The sequence below is a fragment of the Macaca thibetana genome, chromosome 14 (assembly GCF_024542745.1).
Source record: "Macaca thibetana thibetana isolate TM-01 chromosome 14, ASM2454274v1, whole genome shotgun sequence".
NCBI classification, from domain to species: Eukaryota; Metazoa; Chordata; class Mammalia; order Primates; family Cercopithecidae; genus Macaca; species Macaca thibetana.
Window position 1 is genome coordinate 115,320,872 of NC_065591.1, and position 21,248 is coordinate 115,342,119.

General features: G+C 46.3%; 1 protein-coding gene across 2 annotated transcripts in view; it reads right to left on the bottom strand.

Annotated features, from left to right (window-relative positions):
* The window catches only part of SCN3B (sodium voltage-gated channel beta subunit 3), a 28,341-nt gene extending 10,947 nt beyond the window's left edge, over nt 1-17,394 (bottom strand). Inside the window, exons 1-5 of one of the 2 annotated variants that reach the window (XM_050755646.1) lie at nt 17,019-17,394; nt 16,540-16,619; nt 8,393-8,556; nt 5,308-5,533; nt 722-860 (exon numbers count right to left, since the gene is read on the bottom strand). In XM_050755646.1, coding sequence (XP_050611603.1) covers nt 722-860; nt 5,308-5,533; nt 8,393-8,556; nt 16,540-16,594 — 584 coding nt within the window. In that variant the 5' untranslated portion in view covers nt 16,595-16,619; nt 17,019-17,394. Of the gene's footprint in view, nt 1-721; nt 861-5,307; nt 5,534-8,392; nt 8,557-16,539 lie in introns of both variants that reach the window. The other variant, XM_050755645.1, reaches the window with a different exon arrangement.
* Nucleotides 17,395-21,248: the final 3,854 nt, after the last annotated feature.

The window sequence follows — 21,248 nt, forward strand, 5'->3', positions numbered from 1 at the left end:
AAGCTACCAATGACTTTCTTCACAGAATAGGAAAAAACTACTTTAAAGTTCATATGGAACCAAAAAAGAGCCTGCATTGCCAAGACAATCCTAAGTCAAAAGAACAAAGCTGGAGGCATCACGCTACCTGACTTCAAACTATACTACAAGGCTACAGTAACCAAAACAGCATGGTACTGGTACCAAAACAGAGATATAGACCAATGGAACAGAACAGAGTCCTCAGAAATAATACCACACTTCTACAACCATCTGATCTTTGACAAACCTGACAAAAACAAGAAATGGGGAAAGGATTCCCTATTTAATAAATGGTGCTGGGAAAACTGGCTAGCCATAAGTAGAAAGCTGAAACTGGATCCCTTCCTTACTCCTTATACGAAAATTAATTCAAGATGGATTAGAGACTTAAATGTTAGACCTAAAACCATAAAAACCCTAGAAGAAAACCTAGGCAATACCATTCAGGACATAGGCATGGACGATATTTGAATTAAGAGTTTACCTTACATTTTACAGATGAGAAAAATGAATTTGGGAGAGTTTGCTCCCAAATTCAGTGTTCTCATCTGTAAAATGGGTATAATAATGGTGCCTATCTCTTAAGTAGCGATCAGGAAGAGGGTGGAGGATGAATGTAAACTGCTTAGCACCTCACCTGTGAGAGCAAGCATTCTGAGGGTGCTAGCTTTCATTATTACTTTGGCATCTCTGAACTTACGCGTTTTCTTGGGCTGCCTCTTCGGCTTTTGAGACCTTTCTGTAGCAATATATCATCTCAATGAGCAGCCACAAAGTGAGGAAGACCAGAAGGATGTACATCATGATTTCTGAGACCACAGAGGTGAAGTCCTCTCCGGCTGAAAGAAAGAGAATGAGGCTCAGAATATGCAAGACCAGCAAACCTAGGGCCGTCATTGGAGCCATATTTTAAAATACAGCTTAAATAAAGACTGAGTAAAAAAACTCAAGAAGATGTCAAAGGAATTCCAAATCCTGACTCTCCCACCATTGGCTTTCTCACTGGCTGTCGTCGGTTGCTCAGGAGCCAGGGAAGAGGGAGTGGGATGCCTGGAAGAAGCAGCAGAGCAGTGGAAGGAATCTTGGCCTCAAAGTGAGCTATCTAGAGCTGGCTCTCCATTTTGCTATTTACAGGTATGTAAACAACATTTTCCCTTACTTGAGACTCAGTTTCTTAGTTTGTAGGATGAGGATAATAACACCAGTCAGGGGTTTGTGAATATTACATTATCTAATGTATTTCAGAACGTCTTGTGAGATTAAAAGTCTACACAGATGTAAGGAACATGCCTTATTTCAGCTGCCTCTGTCTTTTGAGCTGCCGATGGTGGAAGGTGGTATTCCTGGGGAGAGAGCATTGGAAAACTCATTCAGGGCCAACACAGACAGCCTCCATGTGATATGCGCATGTTCTCTACAAGTCTGGGTTAGAAACAAGACCTTCCAGGTCATCCCAAAACCAAACATCAATATTGGAGGATTTAGTGTATCAACCACATTGTCCCCAGGGCTGTACATTTGAAACAGTTAGGATCCTGCCATTTCCCTGCTGAAAACTCTTCAATGCTCCACACTGCCCTCACGATGAAGTCCCAACTCTGTTCACATGACATGCAAGGGCCTTCACAATCCAGGCTTTCTTACCTCATTTCCATTTGGTTGGCCAGAAAAAACTGCTACACACTGTGGTATGTTAGAATCTGTGAACTTTTCTTCCTCTTCCCTCTTCCTGGATTGTGTCTCTCACCTGTGGCTAGTTCTGTGCTAATATCCTCTCCTGCTTTGCAGTCTCCCAGTAGTTCTAGATTCCTATGAGGTCCCACCCTTTGTGAAACCATCCCCAACTTCTCATGCAGAGCTATTCACAACCTTCTCCATGTACTTTTCTTTTCTTTCTTTCTTTTTTTTTTTTTTAGATGGAGCTTCTCTCTTATCACCCAGGTTGGAATGCAATGGCATGATCTCGGCTCACTGAAATCTCCCCCTCCAAGGTTCAAGCAATTATCCTGCCTCAGTCTCCCAAGTAGCTGACATTACGGGTGCCCACCACCACGCCCAGCTAATTTTTTTACTTTTAGTAGAGATGGAGTTTCACCATGTTGGCCAGGCTGGTCTTGAACTCCTGACCTCAGGTGATCCTCCCGCATTGGCCTCCCAAAGTGCTGGGATTATAGGCATGAGCCACCGCGCCCGGCCTCCATGCACTTTTCTCATCCATCTGTTATAAGAGTTGTATTGTGTTGATCTTTCTTTTCTGTGGACTGTGTGCTTATTGAGAACATATTTATTTCTGGATTATCTGCCTGCTGTGTAAATCTTAGAATATTTAAAGTGCTCAATAAGTACTTATTGAATGAGTGAAAATAAATATTTTTTGTTTGTTTTGTTTTTTTTTTTTTTTTTTTTTTTTTTTTGAGACGGAGTCTCGCTCTGTCGCCCAGGCTGGAGTGCAGTGGCGCGATCTCGGCTCACTGCAAGCTCCGCCTCCTGGGTTTACGCCATTCTCCTGCCTCAGCCTCCTGAGTAGCTGGGACTACAGGCGCCCGCCACCGCGCCCGGCTAATTTTTTGTATTTTTAGTAGAGACGGGGTTTCACCGTGGTCTCGATCTCCTGACCTTGTGATCCGCCCGCCTCGGCCTCCCAAAGTGCTGGGATTACAGGCGTGAGCCACTGCGCCCGGCTGAAAATAAATATTATCTTATTTGTTTCATGATCAACAAAAAGGAACATGAAAACATACTACATGGCAGATATCCTGATATATCTACTCCTTGCTAGTGGGAGGAATGTTGCAGCTGCCTCTCCCCTTGCCAGCTCTCAACAGCAAGTCAGATTTATGATCTGCAGTTGTCCATTGGATCTAAGTCACCCCCAAGTCCTTGGTTGTTAAGAGTACAGCACAGCCTGCCATAACTTTCAGCCCAGAAAGCAGTCCAAAGGCTCCAGGATCATCCAGGTCTCCAGCTGGAGCCAGAGGTTATAGATGCAGTGTGAGGCACGTGAGAATGCCGTACAGCTCAAACGTCTCACTGGCTTGCTACCACCTGGTGCATTATTTATGATTTGTTTGGCTTAAAGCATGCTTTCTCTTTCAAAATGCAGTATCCCACAAATGGCAATACAGGAAGCTGTCCTCAGTATTTTTAGTTACCTCTAGGTGAAGAGGCCTCAGGTTTCTGCCTTAGGGCCAAGAGGTGACAGCCTATGCCAGAATAAACCCAACTTGAACAAAGAGAACCAGGGAGACCTTCTAGGACCACAGGAATGGAGGACATGTGGGGTTGGTGGGCAGGTGTCATGGTGGGGGAGGGGTGCGTAGCTCTGAGCAAGATGAGGGCAGGGAGTATCTGATGTCACAGAGGCAAAAAAGGAAAGAAAAAAGAAAAAGTGGCAGGTGGTGGGGGTGGCGGCGGCGGGAAAAGCAGCCGTGGAAAGAAAGCCCGCAGGATAGGCAAACAATCTGGATTTTCGTCCTGCTTCCAGTGCTAATTTGCTTCATGTCCCTGAGCAAGCCCCTTGCTCTTGCAGAGAACTCTTCTCCCAGCCACAAAATGAGGGGCACCAGAGCTGCGCCCTCCAATCACCTGGGGAGTCATTCAACTCGCATATGACCTCACTCACCCCTGCCGATCTCACACCTGCAAGGGTGCTGCAGAGGTGTCTACATTTGGAGGAAGCCAATGTGGGCAAGTCTGATGTCTGCCCTTTATCCAGAGGCTCTGGATTAAATAAATGATATCCACGCTTCCTTCACACCCGACCATCCACGAGGCTCTGTGGCTCTGATAATAAACTTGTTTTTCCTTCTGTTTTTACCCGAGGCTTGCTCTGGTGCCTGGCAGACGAACTAGCTCAGCCTTGCCACACTTCCCACCAGCTATGCACGAGGGTCTCTGGAGCCAAAAGCCTGAGAGAGCGGAGGTGGAGACAGTTGGACACTGTGCTAGGGTCTGGCAGGCACCAACCGAAAGTTCCAGACAGTGACCAGGAGAGGGCGCCAGGGCCCCACCCCGGGAGGAAAGGCGTGTAACAAACGGGGGCTAAAGGAACTTCAGAACAGGGGAGTACCTTAGAGAGCCCCTGGCCCACCCCTTCATTTCACACCAGAGCAGCGGGACTCAGAGCAGGGAAGTGACTCATCGGGTCTGAATTTAGGAGCCCTGAGAGTCCTTCTGCGCTTTCAGAATTGACCTACCTTCCATTTTAGTCATATCGTCTGACCCGTTCGTTCATTCACTCTGAGGACTGAAACTTTGCTTCATTATTTTTATCACAACGACATGATAAAAAATGAATAAACCTGTGGCCTGGAGGTTAGGATTCCTGGATCCTTTTTTCTAAGAAGAGTCCTGTCTTTAACTTGATCTTTTCTTTCATGCCCCACGCTTTGGCCGGCTCACCAGCAGTGATAATGCTGGAGATAGACTGAGAAAGGCTGGAACTCCCCGCTCAGGATGCAGGACTCCGGTTGCAACAGAAATACCTGAGTTAGGCTGCTGAAAGGCCTTCCCACGCACGAACACGGAACTAGCTGTAGGAGTCCAAAGATTTTAAACAAGGCTAGAGAGCTATTGACCTGTCCCCTTCTCCCAGCAGAGAATGAACTATGTAATAAGAGATGCCACAGATGGGGAAGGGGTGGCACGTGTGATTACTGTGAAGCAAGACAAAAGAAGAAAAGATTGTCAAACTTTGGTTTAGAGAGAGGTTCTCAAAGTGCGGTCCCAGCAAGCAGCACTGCCTGCCAGGCAGCGTGTCACGCAATGCAAACGCTCAGGCTCCACCGACAAAAGCAGAAAGGCTGGCTTCCAGAAAGCCCTGCAGGAGATTTTCAGGTTTGCTAATGTTTGAGAACCCCTGGCTTAGAGGCATGTATTGCTCCCAGGCAGAAGGAGAGATGACTTCGAGGTAACCTCATGAGATTTCTCTGAGCCCACTGAGTCAGGGATTCAACATAGGCCAGAGAAGAAGGCCTAGCTGAATCAGTAGCTTTAGGCCTCATGGAGGCTAACCTCTTTCTCTAAGGGACCAGGAAGAGCTCATTCTATCATCTCCAAGCCTTTCTGCTTTGAGGAAAGGCACAGAAAGACAAGCTGCTTGGGCGGTTTACAGGAAGCTGGCCACCAGAGGAAGATGGGTCAATGGTGACATTTGTAGATGTCATCATTCCAAATACACAGGTTTTTGCACTCTTTAAGGGCCTCACTCATGTGGAAAACTGCTGTCCTACCCTTCCCTGTCCACAGAGAGCAGAACGCCCTAGAGACCCTGTGCCTCAGCCTCACCCTCCTCGGTGACTCTTAGGGGGATCAGCCGCGTCGTCTTCACAAAGGGCCGATGCGCCTCAAACTCAAACTCCCGGGACACATTGCAGGTGTAGAGGCCAGAGTCGTTCAGAGTGACGTTGAGCACAGTGATGGACACGTCCTGCAGGTCCTTGCTGCCATTCCACTGCAGGCGCCCCTGAAAGGGGCTCTCTACCTCCTGGTGGCCATTCCGATACTCGTAGATCTGCAAATAGAGGAGCAGACGAGGGTAGGGCCAGGAGAGGAGATGGCAGGAGAAAGCTGAGTTACGGACAGGGCAGAGAAAAGGAGCAGAATTGTGCATGGACAGGGAAGAGAGGGAACAATGTCACCAGCAGACCCAGAATGTGGGGGTGGGATGAAGAGGCACAGAGGAGGGTAGGGAAGGGAGCAAAGACAGGGAAGGACAGGCAGAGGCAGCAAGCATCAGCGCATGTGGACGTGGTGAGGACAGAGGCAGCCAGGGGTGTGCAGGAAGAAGCTCGGCAGAAAAAAAAGCGGTGGAAAGAGGGAGAACAAAGGCAGGCGGGAGAAGGGTATGGGAGCCCAGGAGGCGGACATTGAGAGAAAGACAGGATTGGAAAGAGACAGAAGGAGAGAACAAGAGAGTAAGAGGGGTCCCAGGGCCGCCAGCAAGAGAACAAGGTAGAGACAGCAAGACAGGCAGACTCATTAGTCATAAAGACATGTGAAAGCCTTGGCTTTAAAACTGGACTCTCTGTGCTGGTACTCATCAGGGGCTGTGGGACAGGCTGGGCCAGGCCACAGGAAGGGGGCCCAGGGTGCTGAAGCATGGCAGATGAGCAGAGAGCCATCACCAGAGAGGCACACGTCACATCTTTTGCTTCAGACTGAATTTTAACTGAAATCTCATCTTTTAAATTTCTTTCCTCAACACTTCCACCCTCTGACATAATACACCTTTTTTTCCTCTCTCTCTATAGCTGTGCTGGCTATTCTAGTCTCCACTAGCCACAGGTAGCTACTTAAATTCAATTTCTTAGAAATTAAATAAAATGTAAAACTCAGTTCCTCCATGGCACTGGCCACATTTCAATTATTCATAGCCACATGTGGCCGGTGGCCACTGTATCGCACAGCACAGACAGAGAAGGTTGCCACAATCACACACATTTCTATGAGACAGCCTTGCTCTGGACTTGCATGGCTGTTTTGGCTGTCGTCGTTTTATTTTTCATTTTCTTCTTCTCCTTCTGATCCACCTCACTTTGGGCAGACCTGGAAGCATCTATCAGTGGCAGCTATCAGTGGTACATGACCAGGCCTGAAGTCCCTGGGGGCCTTTGCGTCTGGCCAAGCCATCCAGCCTCCTGCAGCTGGGGGCTAGCCTCAGTTGCAGCTTCATTGACGTGTCACTGTCAAACCTGAGCCAGGCTCTGGGAAGTCTCCGCTGGTCCCAGTCTTGGCACCTGACTGTAGCAAATTTACATCAGAATGGCACATAGAAGCTAGAGTCAGAAATGAGTTCGGCTTTAGGATAGTGAGAAAGAAGAGCAAGCTAAACCCAGTTTCACCCTTCTGTTGTCTCCGTTACAAATCTTTGTGAAGGAGAAACTTGCTCCCAGGAAGGCAAAGCAGTGCCATAAAAAGGGCCTTGTATCTGCTGTTAGACCACCTGGCTCAAGTCTAAGCTGTTTCAGTTATTAACTTCTTTGAACCTCAGTTTCCTCATTTCTGTGTCTATCTTTTCTCTAGCAAACACTTAACATAGTGCTTACTATATTCCAGAAACTATTTTTAATGCATTAAAAATTATAGCTCATGAGTCCTGGTAACAGCCCTATAATTTGGCTATGCTTTATATCCCCACTTTAAAAATGAGGAAACTGAGGCACAGAAAGGTTGACCAACATGTCCAAAGACACAGAGTTAATAAGTGTGAAGTCAAGAATCAAACCCAGGCGACCTGGCTCCAGAGTCAGTGAAGGAGTAAATAATGGTCATCTCCAAGGTGGTATTCAAAATATATGACACCCGACCAGGTGCGGTGGCCCACGCCTGGAATCCCAGCACTTTGGGAGGCCGAGGTGGGTGGATCACCTGAGGCCAGGAGTGACCAGCCTGGCTAACATGGCAAAACTCTTTCTGTACTAAAAATACAAAAATTAGCTGGGCATGGTGGTGCATGCCTGTAGTCCCAGCTACTGGGGAGGCTGAGGTGGGAGAATCGCTTGAACCTGGGAGGTGGAGATTGCAGTGAGTGAGATCATGCCACTGCACTCCAGCTGGGTGACAAAGGGAGACTCCTTTGAGAGAAAGAGAGAGAGAGAGAAAGAGAGAGAGAGAGAATATATACATACATACATATATACGTGTGTGTGTGTGCGCGTGTGTGTGTGTGTGTATATATATATGACAACCACTTTGCCACTGGCACCAACCAACCAGAACTGACATTGGCTATGGTGCAGGAGCAGAATCTGGAAGACTCCCTGCTCTGCCAGGAGCGAATCTCTCAGTTTCCAAATCACGGATATGTCTGGGGGTTCAGCCACTTAGGAGACTTGGCACAGCAAGTATCCATGAGAGAACTGTCTAAAATAATTTATTCGCTGATGTGGCTGTACTGGGTGTCCTGGGTGAATATCACCCTTGGATCACTGTTGGTCATCCCTGTCACTCCTATTTCACTAGGACTGTAGGAGTTAAAGGAGCTAACCTTTGTTATTTCACATAATGATGCTTTGTGTTATTCCAATGTATTTGTTAACTTAATACATATAATAGGATGGCACAGAAGATTAGATGAAAACACCTGCAAAACGCCTGTCAGGGTGCCTATCACATAGTAGGCTTTATGGCTTATCTCTTTCCTCTGCTTCCTCCAGCCTATAATCAAGGGTGCTTGCAGCTGGCCCAGTGCCCTTTCTTTCAAACAAGCTGGGGCTTCACTAAGGCTGTCAGTTATCTGCTGAGGAGCTGTCAGTGTTTGAAAGAGAAAGAGCCAGTGTTTGCTAGCTCGGCATCCCCCAGACTGTCAGGAGCCAGGCTGGGAACGGCAGAGGCCAGCAGAAGAAAGGCCAGAGTCAGCAGTCTAACATACAAGGAAATCTTTACCGCCCTCGGGCCTGTAGAACCATTCCACCACCGTGGTGGCCTCCACCTCCTCTCTCTTCATGCAGGAGATGCAGCGCAGCTTCATGGGGTTGCCCTGCACAGCCTCCGTCTCCGAGGGCACTTCCACACACACGGGGAAGCAGACACTGGCTGCAGAGAGGACGGGTGACAGGGAAGGAACAGCAGGTGGGGGGGAGGGGCACAGGAGAGAGGCATTGGAGAAGAAGGAGGGAGGGAGGAGAGACAGAGAACGAAGAGTCATGAGGCGAACTTGAAAAAAGTCACGTGCACGTGTTTACACCCTCACCTGCGCTCCCTGAGTGTACAGGCTCAGAACAGGTACACATTGGAGACCTAGACCTCCAATGTAGACATTGACTGAAATCCTTCCCCCGGAGGCAGTGGAGATGCAGCACAGTAAATTACACTTGAGCCCTGCCCTCTAAGTCTTACAGCCCAAGTGGGAGACCGGGCATGCGCCTACCCAGCGACCATCCATCCCCCTTCATTCCCCTACCATTCATTAAAATCCACTCTCTGCCAGGTCTGATGCTAGACTAGAGATGCGAAGATGAATAAAACACTAACTATGCCCTACGTGCGTTTATAACCTAATAGGGAACACAATTCCTAACCAGGGATTAAACCTGACCACAGCAAGTAACACACTCATGCTATGTTCTGCTCACAGAAGACAGGCAGTTAGTTACTCCCAGCTGGCCTGGGGAGAAAGGAAGAGAAGGATGGTGAAACATGAGGCTAGAAACGTAGACAGGACCCACGCTGTGAAGACCGCTGTGTGTCCCTTCCAGTGTGAGGTATCAAATGTTTTAAAGCCATGGAGAGATGTAATTATATCTGTGTTGCATGAAAACTGTAGGTAATTTTGACACATGGTGGAGGTTGGAGCAGCAGTGAAGAAAATGGCGAGTGGACCACTAGGCTGGAGCAATGGTCTATGCAGAGGAGTATAGTGAGGCAAGTTAAAGTCTGGAGGGGGCCAGACTGTGGGACACCTTGCATGCCACACAGAGGTCTAGACTTGGTGTTTCTGCCCTCTCGAAACTTGAAGTCTGCTTTTTAAAAGGAGGCAAGTATATCAGCTTGATAATTCAGAATAACTTGAGTGGGACAAGGCTGCCAGCAAAACATGTGCAAATGTGGGCTGCATTAACAGATGTACAGTGTGCAGGAGGAAGGAGGCGTAGCTTCTTGGCACTGCTTTTGGAACAAATCTGGACTATTACGATCAGTTCAGGATGTCATATTTTAAAAAAGGAAGTTGTTCAAAGAGTGCATGCCCAGAGGTGAAGGAGATGGTGAAGGGTCTGGAGATGAAGTCTGGTGAGGAACAAATGGGAGGACCTGAGTTGCTTAGCTTGGACACAGAACATATCTGTCTTCAAATATTTGAAGGTTGGCAGGTGGAAGAGAAATATGATTCTGCGCAACCCTAAAAGTTATAAGAAAAAAGTAAGTTTAATGCAATAAAAAAAGAATTTGCTGGTTTTAGAGCTGTTCACAAATGCAAATAACTGAATGGTAAGAGAGTGTACACAGCATTGTTTGGGATATTTGAAAGTAAGAGGAGGCCAGGTGTTGTGTCTCACACCTGTAATCCCAGCACTTTAGGAGGCTAAGGTGGGAGGACTGCTTGATGTCAGGGGTCCGAGACCAGCCTGGGCAACATAGTGAGACCCCTGAGTCTACAAAAATAAAATAAAATAAAAATTAGGCAAACATGAAAGCACACAACTGTAGTCCCAGCCACTCAGGAGGTAAGAAGATTGCTTGAGCCCAGGAGTTTGAGGTTGCAATGAGCTATGATGGCACCACTGCACTCCATGCTGGCTGACAGAGTAAGACCCTATCTCTTAAAAAAAAAAAAAAAAAAAGTTGGCCACCACGGATTCTTACATTAGAATTAGAATTAGACTTTGAAGATCCCTTCTGATGCTATTTTTTCGTGAATTAATAATAAAAACAGAACCCCCAGAAAAAGAGAAATATTACACACTGACATTTAAAAACTAGTCCACTGTTAATGGTCAGCCTGTTCATCTCCTGGCAGAGCGCTCTTTCCTAAAAGCAGGGGACGGTTTTATTTAGAGCTTAACATGACACTGACATAAATGAATTTTGAGTCCAAAAACTGTGTTTGATTGACTTAGAAGGCAGTGTATTTCATTTTAAAATATAGAGTTTAAAAACGAGTGGCACCATAATTAACTTAAAGTTTTAAAAATCCAGGTAAAATAAATTTAATTGGGTTTTCAACTCTCTAGCAAGCTGGGCAAGTCTTATCTGACAGTCTTCTAGAGGGCCTAGTGCTTCTGCAGATGGTGAGCCACTTTAATGGAGAGGGGGCCCACATCTAGGGAGAACTGATCAGAAACATCTTCGGCATGTGATGAGTTTGAAGTATTGATTATAGATCTGATTGAACAAAAAGGAAATGTGGTTTGTGCAAAAGTTTGTGAGTGGGCAGAGGGGTAGAGGGTATGTAGCAGGAACTCCATGTAGCATGGAAACTTGAGGCACATTCATATTTAATGAGAGCTGGCAAAGATAAATTCATTCATTTCATGTTGACAAACTCAGAAGTGGAGTAAGAAGTCTCAAGGAATGCACAGTTACAATTATAGAGGCAAGGTGAAGATAGAATTTGACAACTGAAGAGCTGGGTTTGATGTACTATGTGATCTCTCTGAGACTCAGTTTATTTATCAACATAATTCTGAAAATTACATCTCTCTAGTAGGTTTGTCATGAGAGTTCTATGGCTTAATTTACATGAACACGCTTTGTACAAATGTCATTATTCATGTTATTCTATCCTTTGTTTATTTCACAAATATACTGAGTACCTTCTGGGTGCCAGGCATTATTCTAGGCACGACGAATACACCAGAAAACAAAATAGAAGAATCCCTGTTTTATGGAGCCTACATTCCAGTGGAGGTAGAGGGAAAACAGTAACATTAAATGGTAAAAAGTTCTGTGAGAAAAAACAAAACAGTACAGGAGAGAGCGTGTTCACAGGATCATTGGAGGATGGCCTTTCTGAGAAGGTATCATTGAGCAGGCACTGAAGAAAAGAAATGAGGGTATAAGCTATACACATCTGTGTGAAGGCATGTCAAACACAGGAAATTGCTACTCGAGGGCTTAAGGGGCCCAAAGGAGTGTGTTTGTCGTGCTCAACAGACAGCAAACAGCCCAATGTGGAAATTACGGCAAACAAAGTGAGAATAGAAGGGGATGAAGTAGTGGGAGGGATGGGCAGGGCCAGATCGCGGCAGGTCTTATTGGTCATGTGACAACCTTGGCATTTGCTTAGAGTAACATAGGAGCAGCAGAAGGTTCTGAGAGGAAGAATGATGGGATCTAATTTGTGCAAGATCATGTGATCTGATGCTGCATTGGGAATAAACTGATGAAGTGAAAGACACAAGGGTGGAATCAAAACAGTTAAGAGGCCTGGTACAGGGATCGGATTGGAAGACGATTTTGTTTGGGTGAAGATGACAGTAGAGCTGGTGGTGTTTGAAAGAAATGAAATGAAAGAAATGAAAGAAAATGATTTGCTGGATTAACATCTTTGATTAGGTGAGAGGTGATGTGCTCTAGGGAACAAGTAGATGGGATGGCAGAGATAGAAGCACAGTTAGTTCATTTATAGTTAATGGAGGGAAGGCAGTCAGGATGGCAATTGGGATATGGCAGCAAGTGGGGTAGCCCCTCTCCTTTCTGGGTTGCCCCTAAGGTAACAATAATCCAAGGTATCATCACAGAGCAAGTCCCACTGCTTCCCTTCTAGTCAAAATCCAGTTTCAGGGCATGAGAACTCTGCTCATGTGATCCTGGAGAGTACATTGAAAAATGGCCACAAAGTCTCCCCACCTCTGTTTGCTTGCCTTGTGCAGTATGACTTGCTGCTCCTTGCTTCAAGAGGTAACATCTGTTTCTCCATCCCTTGAGTCTTCAGCACACCACTGCCTTTCTCTTTCTCTTCTTTTCTTTTTCTTTTCTTTCTCTTTGTCTCTTTCTCTCTCTCTCTTTCTTTCTTTCTCTCTTCTTTCTTTCTCCTTCCTTCCTTCCTTCCTTCCTTTCTCTCTTTCTCTCTTTCTTTCTTTCTTTTCTTTCTTTTTCTTTCTCCTTCCTTCCTTCCTTCTTTCCTTCTTTCTTTTGATGGAGTTTTGCTCTTGTTGCCCAGGCTGGAATGCAATGGCACGATCTCGGCTTACCACAACCTCCGTCTCCTGGGTTCAAACAATTCTCCTGCCTCAGCCTCCTGAGTACCTGGGATTACGGGCGCCCACCATCACGCCTGGCTAATTTTTCTATTCTTAGTAAAGACGGGGTTTCGCTATGTTTGCCAGGCTAGTCTCAAACTTCTGACCTCAGGTGATCCACCCACCTTGGCCTCCCAAAGTGCTGGGATTACAGATGTGAGCCACCGTGCCCGGCCCACCACTGTCTTTCTTTCTATGAAGCCCTTTAGGTATTCAAAGAAGGCTGTAAATATGGCAGGAGCTCAACCTACATTGCTGACTAAAAGTAACAAACTCTTGGAATAATGTTGACCAAATCATTTGACCTTTGCTCTTCTCTTCAATTTCCATAATAATAATGAAGAAATGTATGAGAAAGAAAACCGTGATGTATTAATAATGATCATATTTCACTAAGGAGTAGCATCCATCTATCATAGGTGGATAATAAAGTATTATGAACCAACTTCTCTGAGGCCCTCAAATCTTTCTCTTCTTTGGACATTGCCAAATTTTTCCTTCTAAGATTGCTCTAAAATGCTTTCCTTTGCACTGAGATAATGAAAAATTTGATTAGAATATAAACAATTTCCAAAAAGGGGTAATAAATGAAGTTATTTTTAGATTCTGACACCCTGACGTGACTTGGTCTGCCAATTTAGCTGGTCACTTAGGGCCTTGAATAGGATGCATGAGAGGAAAACACTCCCTAATGCACAGGGCAACTAGAATGGCAGGCCTGGAGAGGAAGGGCAGAGAAGGTACTAGGTGCTAGTAGGTGAGGCCCTAGGACAGGCGATGGTGTAGGGGAGGGATGGGATGATAGCTCAGAAGAGAAATGGGAGGACAGATGCCCTCCTGGCGATTGTGTCCATGAGAGGTGCTGGAAGGAGCACTGGAAGACTGAAATCAGAAAACAAGGTTCTCTAGCAAGTCCTTTCCCTTTCCTGAGCTCATTTTCTCACCTCTAAACTGGAAAGAACACTCTTTCCCCTGACTACCTTGGGGAGAGATATGAGGACCGAAACAAGCAATGTATTGAAAATTACTTTGTAAACTGTGATGCACAGGCAAGTATAGGGTTTTATTTATTTATTTTTTCAAAGGCTGGGCATGATGACTCATGCCTATAATCCTAGAACTATGGGAGGCTGAAGCAGGAGGATTACTTGAGCCCAGGAGTTAGAGACCAGCCTGGGCAATATGGCGACACATTGTCTGTATTAATTTTTTTAAAAAAATCTCTTTAAAAAGTAAAAATTATTACATGCTTTAATAAAGGAAATAAGGAAACTTTTTTCCATGCATGCAGAAGGTAAATGGAAAGACTCTTTCCCTTCATATTGTATATCATATTAAAAAATCAACTTTGGAAGGGGGAATGCAGCTAACCCAGCATTATCCAATATTGGAATTACATACAAATCAAATGAAATTGTGTCTGTGAAGGGAGGCTGTTTTTCTTTCTTTTTTTCCTTTTCTTTTTTTTCTTTTGAGATGGAGTCTCGCCCTGTTGCCCAGGCTGGAGTGCAATGGCACTATCTTGGCTCACTGCAACCTCTGCTTCCCAGGTTCAAGCAATCCTCCTGCCTCAGCCCCCCAGTAGCTGGGATTACAGGCATGCACCACCATGCCTGACTGATTTTTGTATTTTTAGTAGAGATGGGGTTTTGCCATGTTGGCCAGGCTGGTCTTGAACTCCTGACCTCAGGTGATCCACCCACCGCAGCCTCCCAAAGTGTTGAGATTACAGGCATGAGCCACAGCGCCTGGCGAAGGGAGGCTGTTTTTCTTACATGTAACAACCAGGTATCCTGAACCACTGCTCGTTCCCTTCCACAGCCTTTCAGTTTGGTGAGACAACATTCAGGTTGCAAAGAAACTGAGAATGGGCAAAGATGGGCATACTGTGTACACTTCTTCCAAAGTTTTTTTGGGGTTGGGGAGGGGATGGGCACTCTGTCAATTCTAGCAATATTCTTCAAAGATTTCTCTACCATTCGTCTGTGGAGCTAAAAAGGATGTTAGATATCACCCGTGCCAACTTCCAAACATTACACAGAAAGAACCAGATAGCACTCTAAGGTTGTTACATCGTAAGCTAGTGGCAAAATTGAGACTCCAATGCAGGTTGCACAAGTTCTAGTTAAAAGATTCTTGGATGATAGCATGTTCTCTCCCTCCACTGCAATTCAGAAAGGGATCTCAAAATCTTAGATTAGAGTTTAGGAAGAAAGTCTCTGCAGAGACTCACCCCAACCCTTATCTACAACTTCAGCTCTACCTACATTCTTTTTATATGGCCAGGCTATCATCTTCTATGCCTCCTGTCCCCAGCCTTAGTCTCCTCTGAGAAAATTTCAGCCTTAATCTTCAAGGCAGGTGAGATCATTGGCAACCTATTATGGCTACTCCGTCTCCAGGTCTGGTACTCTATTGGGGATGGCTGGTGATGAGTCTGCCCTTGGGGCTGATGTTACCTCCCTCCTCGACCTTCCTAGTAGTCTGTCTCATCAGGCATTTTGACAGGAAGCTTGGCTCTGCCTCTGGTCACATGCAAAATCCAGATAATGCTGGCAGCTAGAGTTAGTCCTGGAGGCTTGAAAAAGTAATACTAAAGCAAAGAGGCAGTGCCCATCAGCATGTCTGCCACCATATAGGCTGGATGAATTTCATGCCAACCATGTTCAGGCGTGAACATAAGCTCACATGCCTCGTTTCAGGGAGGCAGGTGGGTACAATTGTGTCCAATTACCCTGGGTATTGATTTTAGCACGGAGAAAGGTAGCTAAGATCATGTAAAGCAATCTATCTGCTGAAGAGAACCTATATTTTATCTGAGGATCTAATCATAGACACCAAGGCAGAGATGCCCAGAACTATGACGCCCCACCCCCCACCATACACATACTACTATACTCTCACCCATGCATTCTGATGTCTATACTAACATGCTCAAACACATGCTAATGCATACATCCAGACACTGAAATATATTTACATACAGTAAAACATTGTCTCAATCACACAATTAGACATTATCATCTAGACTCAACTCCCTTTACACACATTCAGGCACTCCAAGACCGTTTCTGACACTCTCCTCAGTCTTTACTGTTCCAAGTGTAAGATTCCCTTATTTGGAGAGGGAAGGTCACCTCAGTCTCTCACAGCTGACAAGCAATAATCTATCCACCTTTGAAGGCAAAAACCTGGCTCTCCTCCCCAAACACCAAAGCATCTTAGTTCCACAGGTTCATGCAAACAAATAAACAAACAAACAAACAAACAAAAAGATGCGTTTCACAGTTGCCTATTTATTTACTATATAGCAGTAAATGGCTGAAGCCTGTTTTCTTCCCATTCCTTGTTAAAATTAAGAAGATGATGAGCAACTAAAGTATTTTCACTCTCAAAATTCATGCATCCAGCTTTCATGTTTGTTTATTTTTTAATATACAGAAACGAATTTGAAAACCCAGTAAGCTTTCCAGGAGTATGGACTCCTTGATGAGATATAAAATGTAACCACACAGGAGGTTTTTGTTCGTGAACGTGACTGCATTTCCTTTCAGCAAAGGGAAAGGGAAAAAATACTTTGGAATGATCAGGAAACTGGAGGAAGGGCGGAAGAATCACCAAAGGAGGTTGGAGAATACCGGGAAAGGGCGGTGGGGAGGCGCCTTTCCAATCTCAAAATCCCAGCTCTCATGGAACCCCTGCGATCTCCATGTCTGGCAGATATGCGCAGAGGGAAGCCAGCCAGAGCTCTTTTCTGTCACCAACGACATCAATGTGTTATTATTGTTAGCATTATTACTGTTACCTGCATGCGGCATGGCGAGGTGCTGGTACTTACCCCAGTAGATAAGCACGAGAGAAACCAGGGGAAACAATCTGTTGAAGGCAGGCATCTTCTGGGGCTGGCGGCTTCCGAGGCTACACAGAGAGATTCCCTCGGTCAAGGACTGCGCCCTCTCAGATTCTTTCGAGGAAACCCTTTGGGACGAACTGCCCCCAGGGGGCGACTTTCTGACCGAAGGAAGGGCCGAGCACCGGTGCCTGGGGAGGCCCTGGGGGCTTTTGGAGCCGGGCGGGGGCTTTGGACCCAAAGCGACCCCACTGAACCTCCCCACTTCGAGGGAGATAATCAGCCGCTCCGCGCCCGCTCTCGCCGGCGCTCAGCACCACGGACAGTCGCCTCCCCGCCCACCCCGGAACTCCAGTTTCCACTCGCGCCCCTGCCTCGCTCGTTTGCGTCCAGGGCAAGCTCAGCTCGGAAGGGAGTCGCACTGCTGGCCTAGCAGCCAGGCTGTCGAAGGGTCCAGGTTGATTCACCTCTCCCCTCCCCAGGATCTGCTGCACTCGGACTGGGATCCTCCGAGCCCCGCGGCTCCTGCTTCGTCCACCCTGACCGCTTCTTCAGCTGGGCGTGTCCCCACAACCGAAGCCGCCGGGGCCGCCCGTCTGGGCTACAGAACACGTTCCACGTCGGTCCCGTCCACGCCCGCCCACGGCTCCCCGGGGAGGTGCAGCGGGGCCAGGAAGGAAGCGGCAGCTCCCGTTCGGCCGGCGATGTCAGAGGTTGGGGGTGGGTGTAGAGGGGAAGCCCCTTCCCGGGAGCTCGCCCCCGGATGGTGCGGGGCCCCGACCCCGGGTGGCGGGTGATCAGCAACCCTTCTCCAGGCCCCCAGGCCGTGTGTGCTGTCAGCCCTGACATGCGCAGGCGGCTCTCCGCCCCCACCGCCGCCCCGGACCCTCCCCCTAGTGCACACTCCCCACCCCCTAATGGGCGTGCCCCTCCCAGTGCCCAGCGCCGCGCCAAGCGGGGGCGGAGCCGGGAGCGGCGCAGACACTTCCAGCCCGGAGATCTCGGCTCGCGCGCTGGCTGGTCTCTCCAGGTCTCCCTCTCGCGCCGCCGCACCTCCCCCGAGCTCGGGCGCACCGCCGCCCTCGGCTCATGCCCTCCAGGCAAACCCACTCAGCTCCCACACGGACTTGCCGGGTGTAGCTCCGGGAAGGGGAGGGCCAGAGCTCTTTCAGGCAATGATGTCATCTGCAAGGCGCGCTGTACGCGGTTCCTAGCTTCGCCTCCCAGACCCCATCCCTTCCAGTTCTCGCTGTCTATCCTTTGTCTAGCCTTGATTAATTGGCCCCGGACACAGCAAACTCAGCAAGATAATCCCTGTTTAGGGCAAATGGGGTAGAGATGAGGCGCACCTGTTCCTGTGTTCACCTCATCATTCAGTGAGGTGATCCAAATGTCAGCGCAAGGGGAGGAGGACCCAAGAGGACTCCTCTTCCCTTCTCCAGGTTCTTTGCAGTTCTCCCTTTTCCTCTAATTACTCCTTTATAGATTGTGTTTGGTGTCTTCCAACTATTAGCCACTCCCTAGTCCTAGCAGCTGTTCGAGTGCCCCCGCCCCATCTCTGGAAGGGAAACCTGAAACTTTGCATTCAACTCTAAACTCAAATTGACATAACAGATTAGGAATGCCTGGAACTGAAGTAAAAGAGTAATCCAAGATCCCTCCTTCAGCCTCCTTTTCTCCTCTTCTGCTCTTTCCAAAAGGGGAAGCTTAACGCTGATGTTCCAAAATGGAACAGCAGAGCAACAGCTGACGGTGAGTGGACCAGAAGCAAGAAATGCTCCCTCCTGACATCTCACAGAGCAACAGAATGTCCCCAGGCGGATCTTCCTGGGCAGGGAGCCACCAGGCCGTGAACTCTGTGCTGTTTGGAGGACTAGGCCTTGAAGCATACACACTGTGTTAAACTTGGATGCGAAGTTAAAGTTGACCTAATTCAACCTCTTTTCCAATTTGTGACTTCCCCCAGGAACATTTCGGATGAATGGACTTGATCTTATTTATTTTATTTTATTTTATTTTATTTATGTTTTTGAGACGCAGTTTTGCTCTTCTTGCCCAGGCTGGAGTGCAATGGCACGATCTTGGTTCACAGCAACCTCCATCCCCCCCGCTCAAGTGATTCTCCTGTCTCAGCCTCCCGAGTAGCTGGGATTACAGGCATACGCCACCACGCCCGGCTAATTTTGTATTTTAGTTTCTCCATGTTGGTTAGGCTGGTCTCAAACTCACAACCTCAAGTGATCCACCCGCCTCCGCCTCCCAAAGTGCTGGAATTACAGGCATGAACCACCACGCCCGGCCTTGATCTTTTTAGTGATGAGACCTTTCTACCTCACAAGTTCACTTCTTCTAATGCTTAAGGAAGTTCTTCATATTCAGTTGAATTCCGTACACTCCTCCTCCCCCTCCAAACTCCATTAAGTGGCCCTAATGCTGTTTTCTCTTTAAAAGAGCTATGCTTCCTCACATCCACCCTAAGACATTTTTGTTTGGGGCTACTCTTCCTTAGTTTCTTCCAATGTATTTTCTAGTAGTTTCTAATCCTTTACCACCCTGGCTGCTTTTTCAGGAGGATTTTCAGTTTCTCAGCATGATTCTCCAAGTGACGTCCAGAACAGGAACTGATGGTCCCTGTGTGGTCTGACCAGCATAAATCCAGGAGAATTATGGCTACATTTGCTTTGAAGGATATAACTATTCAAATACATTTACAGCCACATCTTAGTCATAATCAGCTTAAATTCAATTAAAATCCATGAGTATTTTTCACTTGACTTGTTGCAGAGTCATTGTGTCTTGTACAGGCAATGTTGGAAATTTTATTATGAAACTTTGCACTTATTGTTGTTAAAATGTATTAGTTTCAACCAGTTATCACATTGTGTTAATACTTTTATTGAATTCAGATTTAATCGCCCAATATATCTCTCTTCTTTAGCCTTGTTTCATCTCTAGGCTTGACAATCACATGATCCAAACATGGATTTAAAAACAAAGAAGTAATAGAAAAAAAGAAGAGATAGTCTTTTGGCCTGCTTCTAAAGACCTCATTCTACCTTGACAATGAGCTAATAATAACATTCTTTTTGTTTGTTTGTTTGTTTTTTTGAGACAGAGTTTCACTCTTGTTGCCCAGGCTGGAGTGCAATAGTGTGATCTTGGCTTACTGCAACCTCCACCTCCCAGGTTCAAACAATTCTTCTGCCTCAGTCTCCCAAGTAGCTGGGATTACAGGTGCCCACCTGTAATTTTTGAATTTTTAGTAGAGAAGGGTTTTCGCCATGTTGGCCAGGCTGGTCTCAAACTCCTGACCTCAGGTGATCTGCCCGCCTTGGCCTCCCAAAGTGCTGGGATTACAGGCATGAGCCACTGCACCTGGCCTAATTAGAATTCTTTAGTACAGTTGCTCAATCATAAAACCCAAACATAGCTCCCTATTTTTTATATGTACAGCATGACACATTCTGAAAATCTACAATAAAAGGAATCTGTGAGAGGAATTAGACATCTAGGCATCCACAGGAAAGAAATAGGATCAATGGCTTACACTAACACAAGAACAGATTTTCAGCAATACATTTCAAACCTTTCCAAAATAGGACTAATTACCTTTTGTTATGTCCAAGCAGTTGTTATCCAAGCAACTACTGGGATGTTTAGGAAGGAAAATCTTTATAGGTTAGAAATTTGGAATAGATTATGTCAAAGTTCCAATCATCTTTGAGGTTCTATGATTTTATTGAAAGCCTCACCAAGACTGAGATACATAGACAGACTGAGATATTTTCAGTCTGGTAATTTTATCAACTACCACAGCAGGAAGTGGCTCAGCCCTAGAAAATTTTTCTTATGTCTATTCATGTGAATTGCTAATATTCATAATGTTCTTTTCTAATTGTTTATCAACCCCATTGTAATTGGGTACTGTGAGGATTTTACCTCTACTTTCCGTGCACCACTTCTGTCCTCTCCTGTACTGAAAATAGGAGCATTTCGTTTTTTCTTTCTCCTGCTGTTTCCCTCGATTTTTAGCTGTCACTCTCAGTCACTTTTGCAAGCACCTTAAGTTCCCTGAAGTACTTGGCCTTGTTCTGAGAGTTTTAAAATCATTTAAATTAAGCTATCCCTTCCTCTTTCCTGCCATTTTGGCTTCAATCCTTTCTCATTGATGTTTGCTTGGCCTCCCAATTTAATAATCATTCTCCCTTCACAATTAATGGGTGAAACCATATGCTCTATTCTCCAAAGAGTAGACAGAACAATCTTTGTATTCTAAAAGATGTGAACTTCTCCTGCTTAAAGCCCTTCCATGGCATCTCACTACACTGCAATAAAATGTAGACTTGTCACCATGGCCTAAAGTTGGCCTTGTGCTCTGGCTATCTCTCCATACTCATTTCTACCACTCTCTGTCTTGTCCACAAATGTTCCAACTACACTTAATTTTAAAGAAATGTACCTCATAGTTATCAAACTTTTCCCCTCTGTTAATATTTCCCATCATTATTATTATAGCCTTAGAATTTGATGTCCCCTCTTCCTAGAACACCCTTCATTCTGTGGCTGGTTTCTTGTCATTTTGGTCTTGCCTCAAATGACTTCACCCTAGAGTGACATTCCCTGGTCACTCTAAGATTGTTTCCTGCCATCTTCCTCACCTGAAGCTACTCGCTATCTCATCGCCCTCTTTCTTGTTC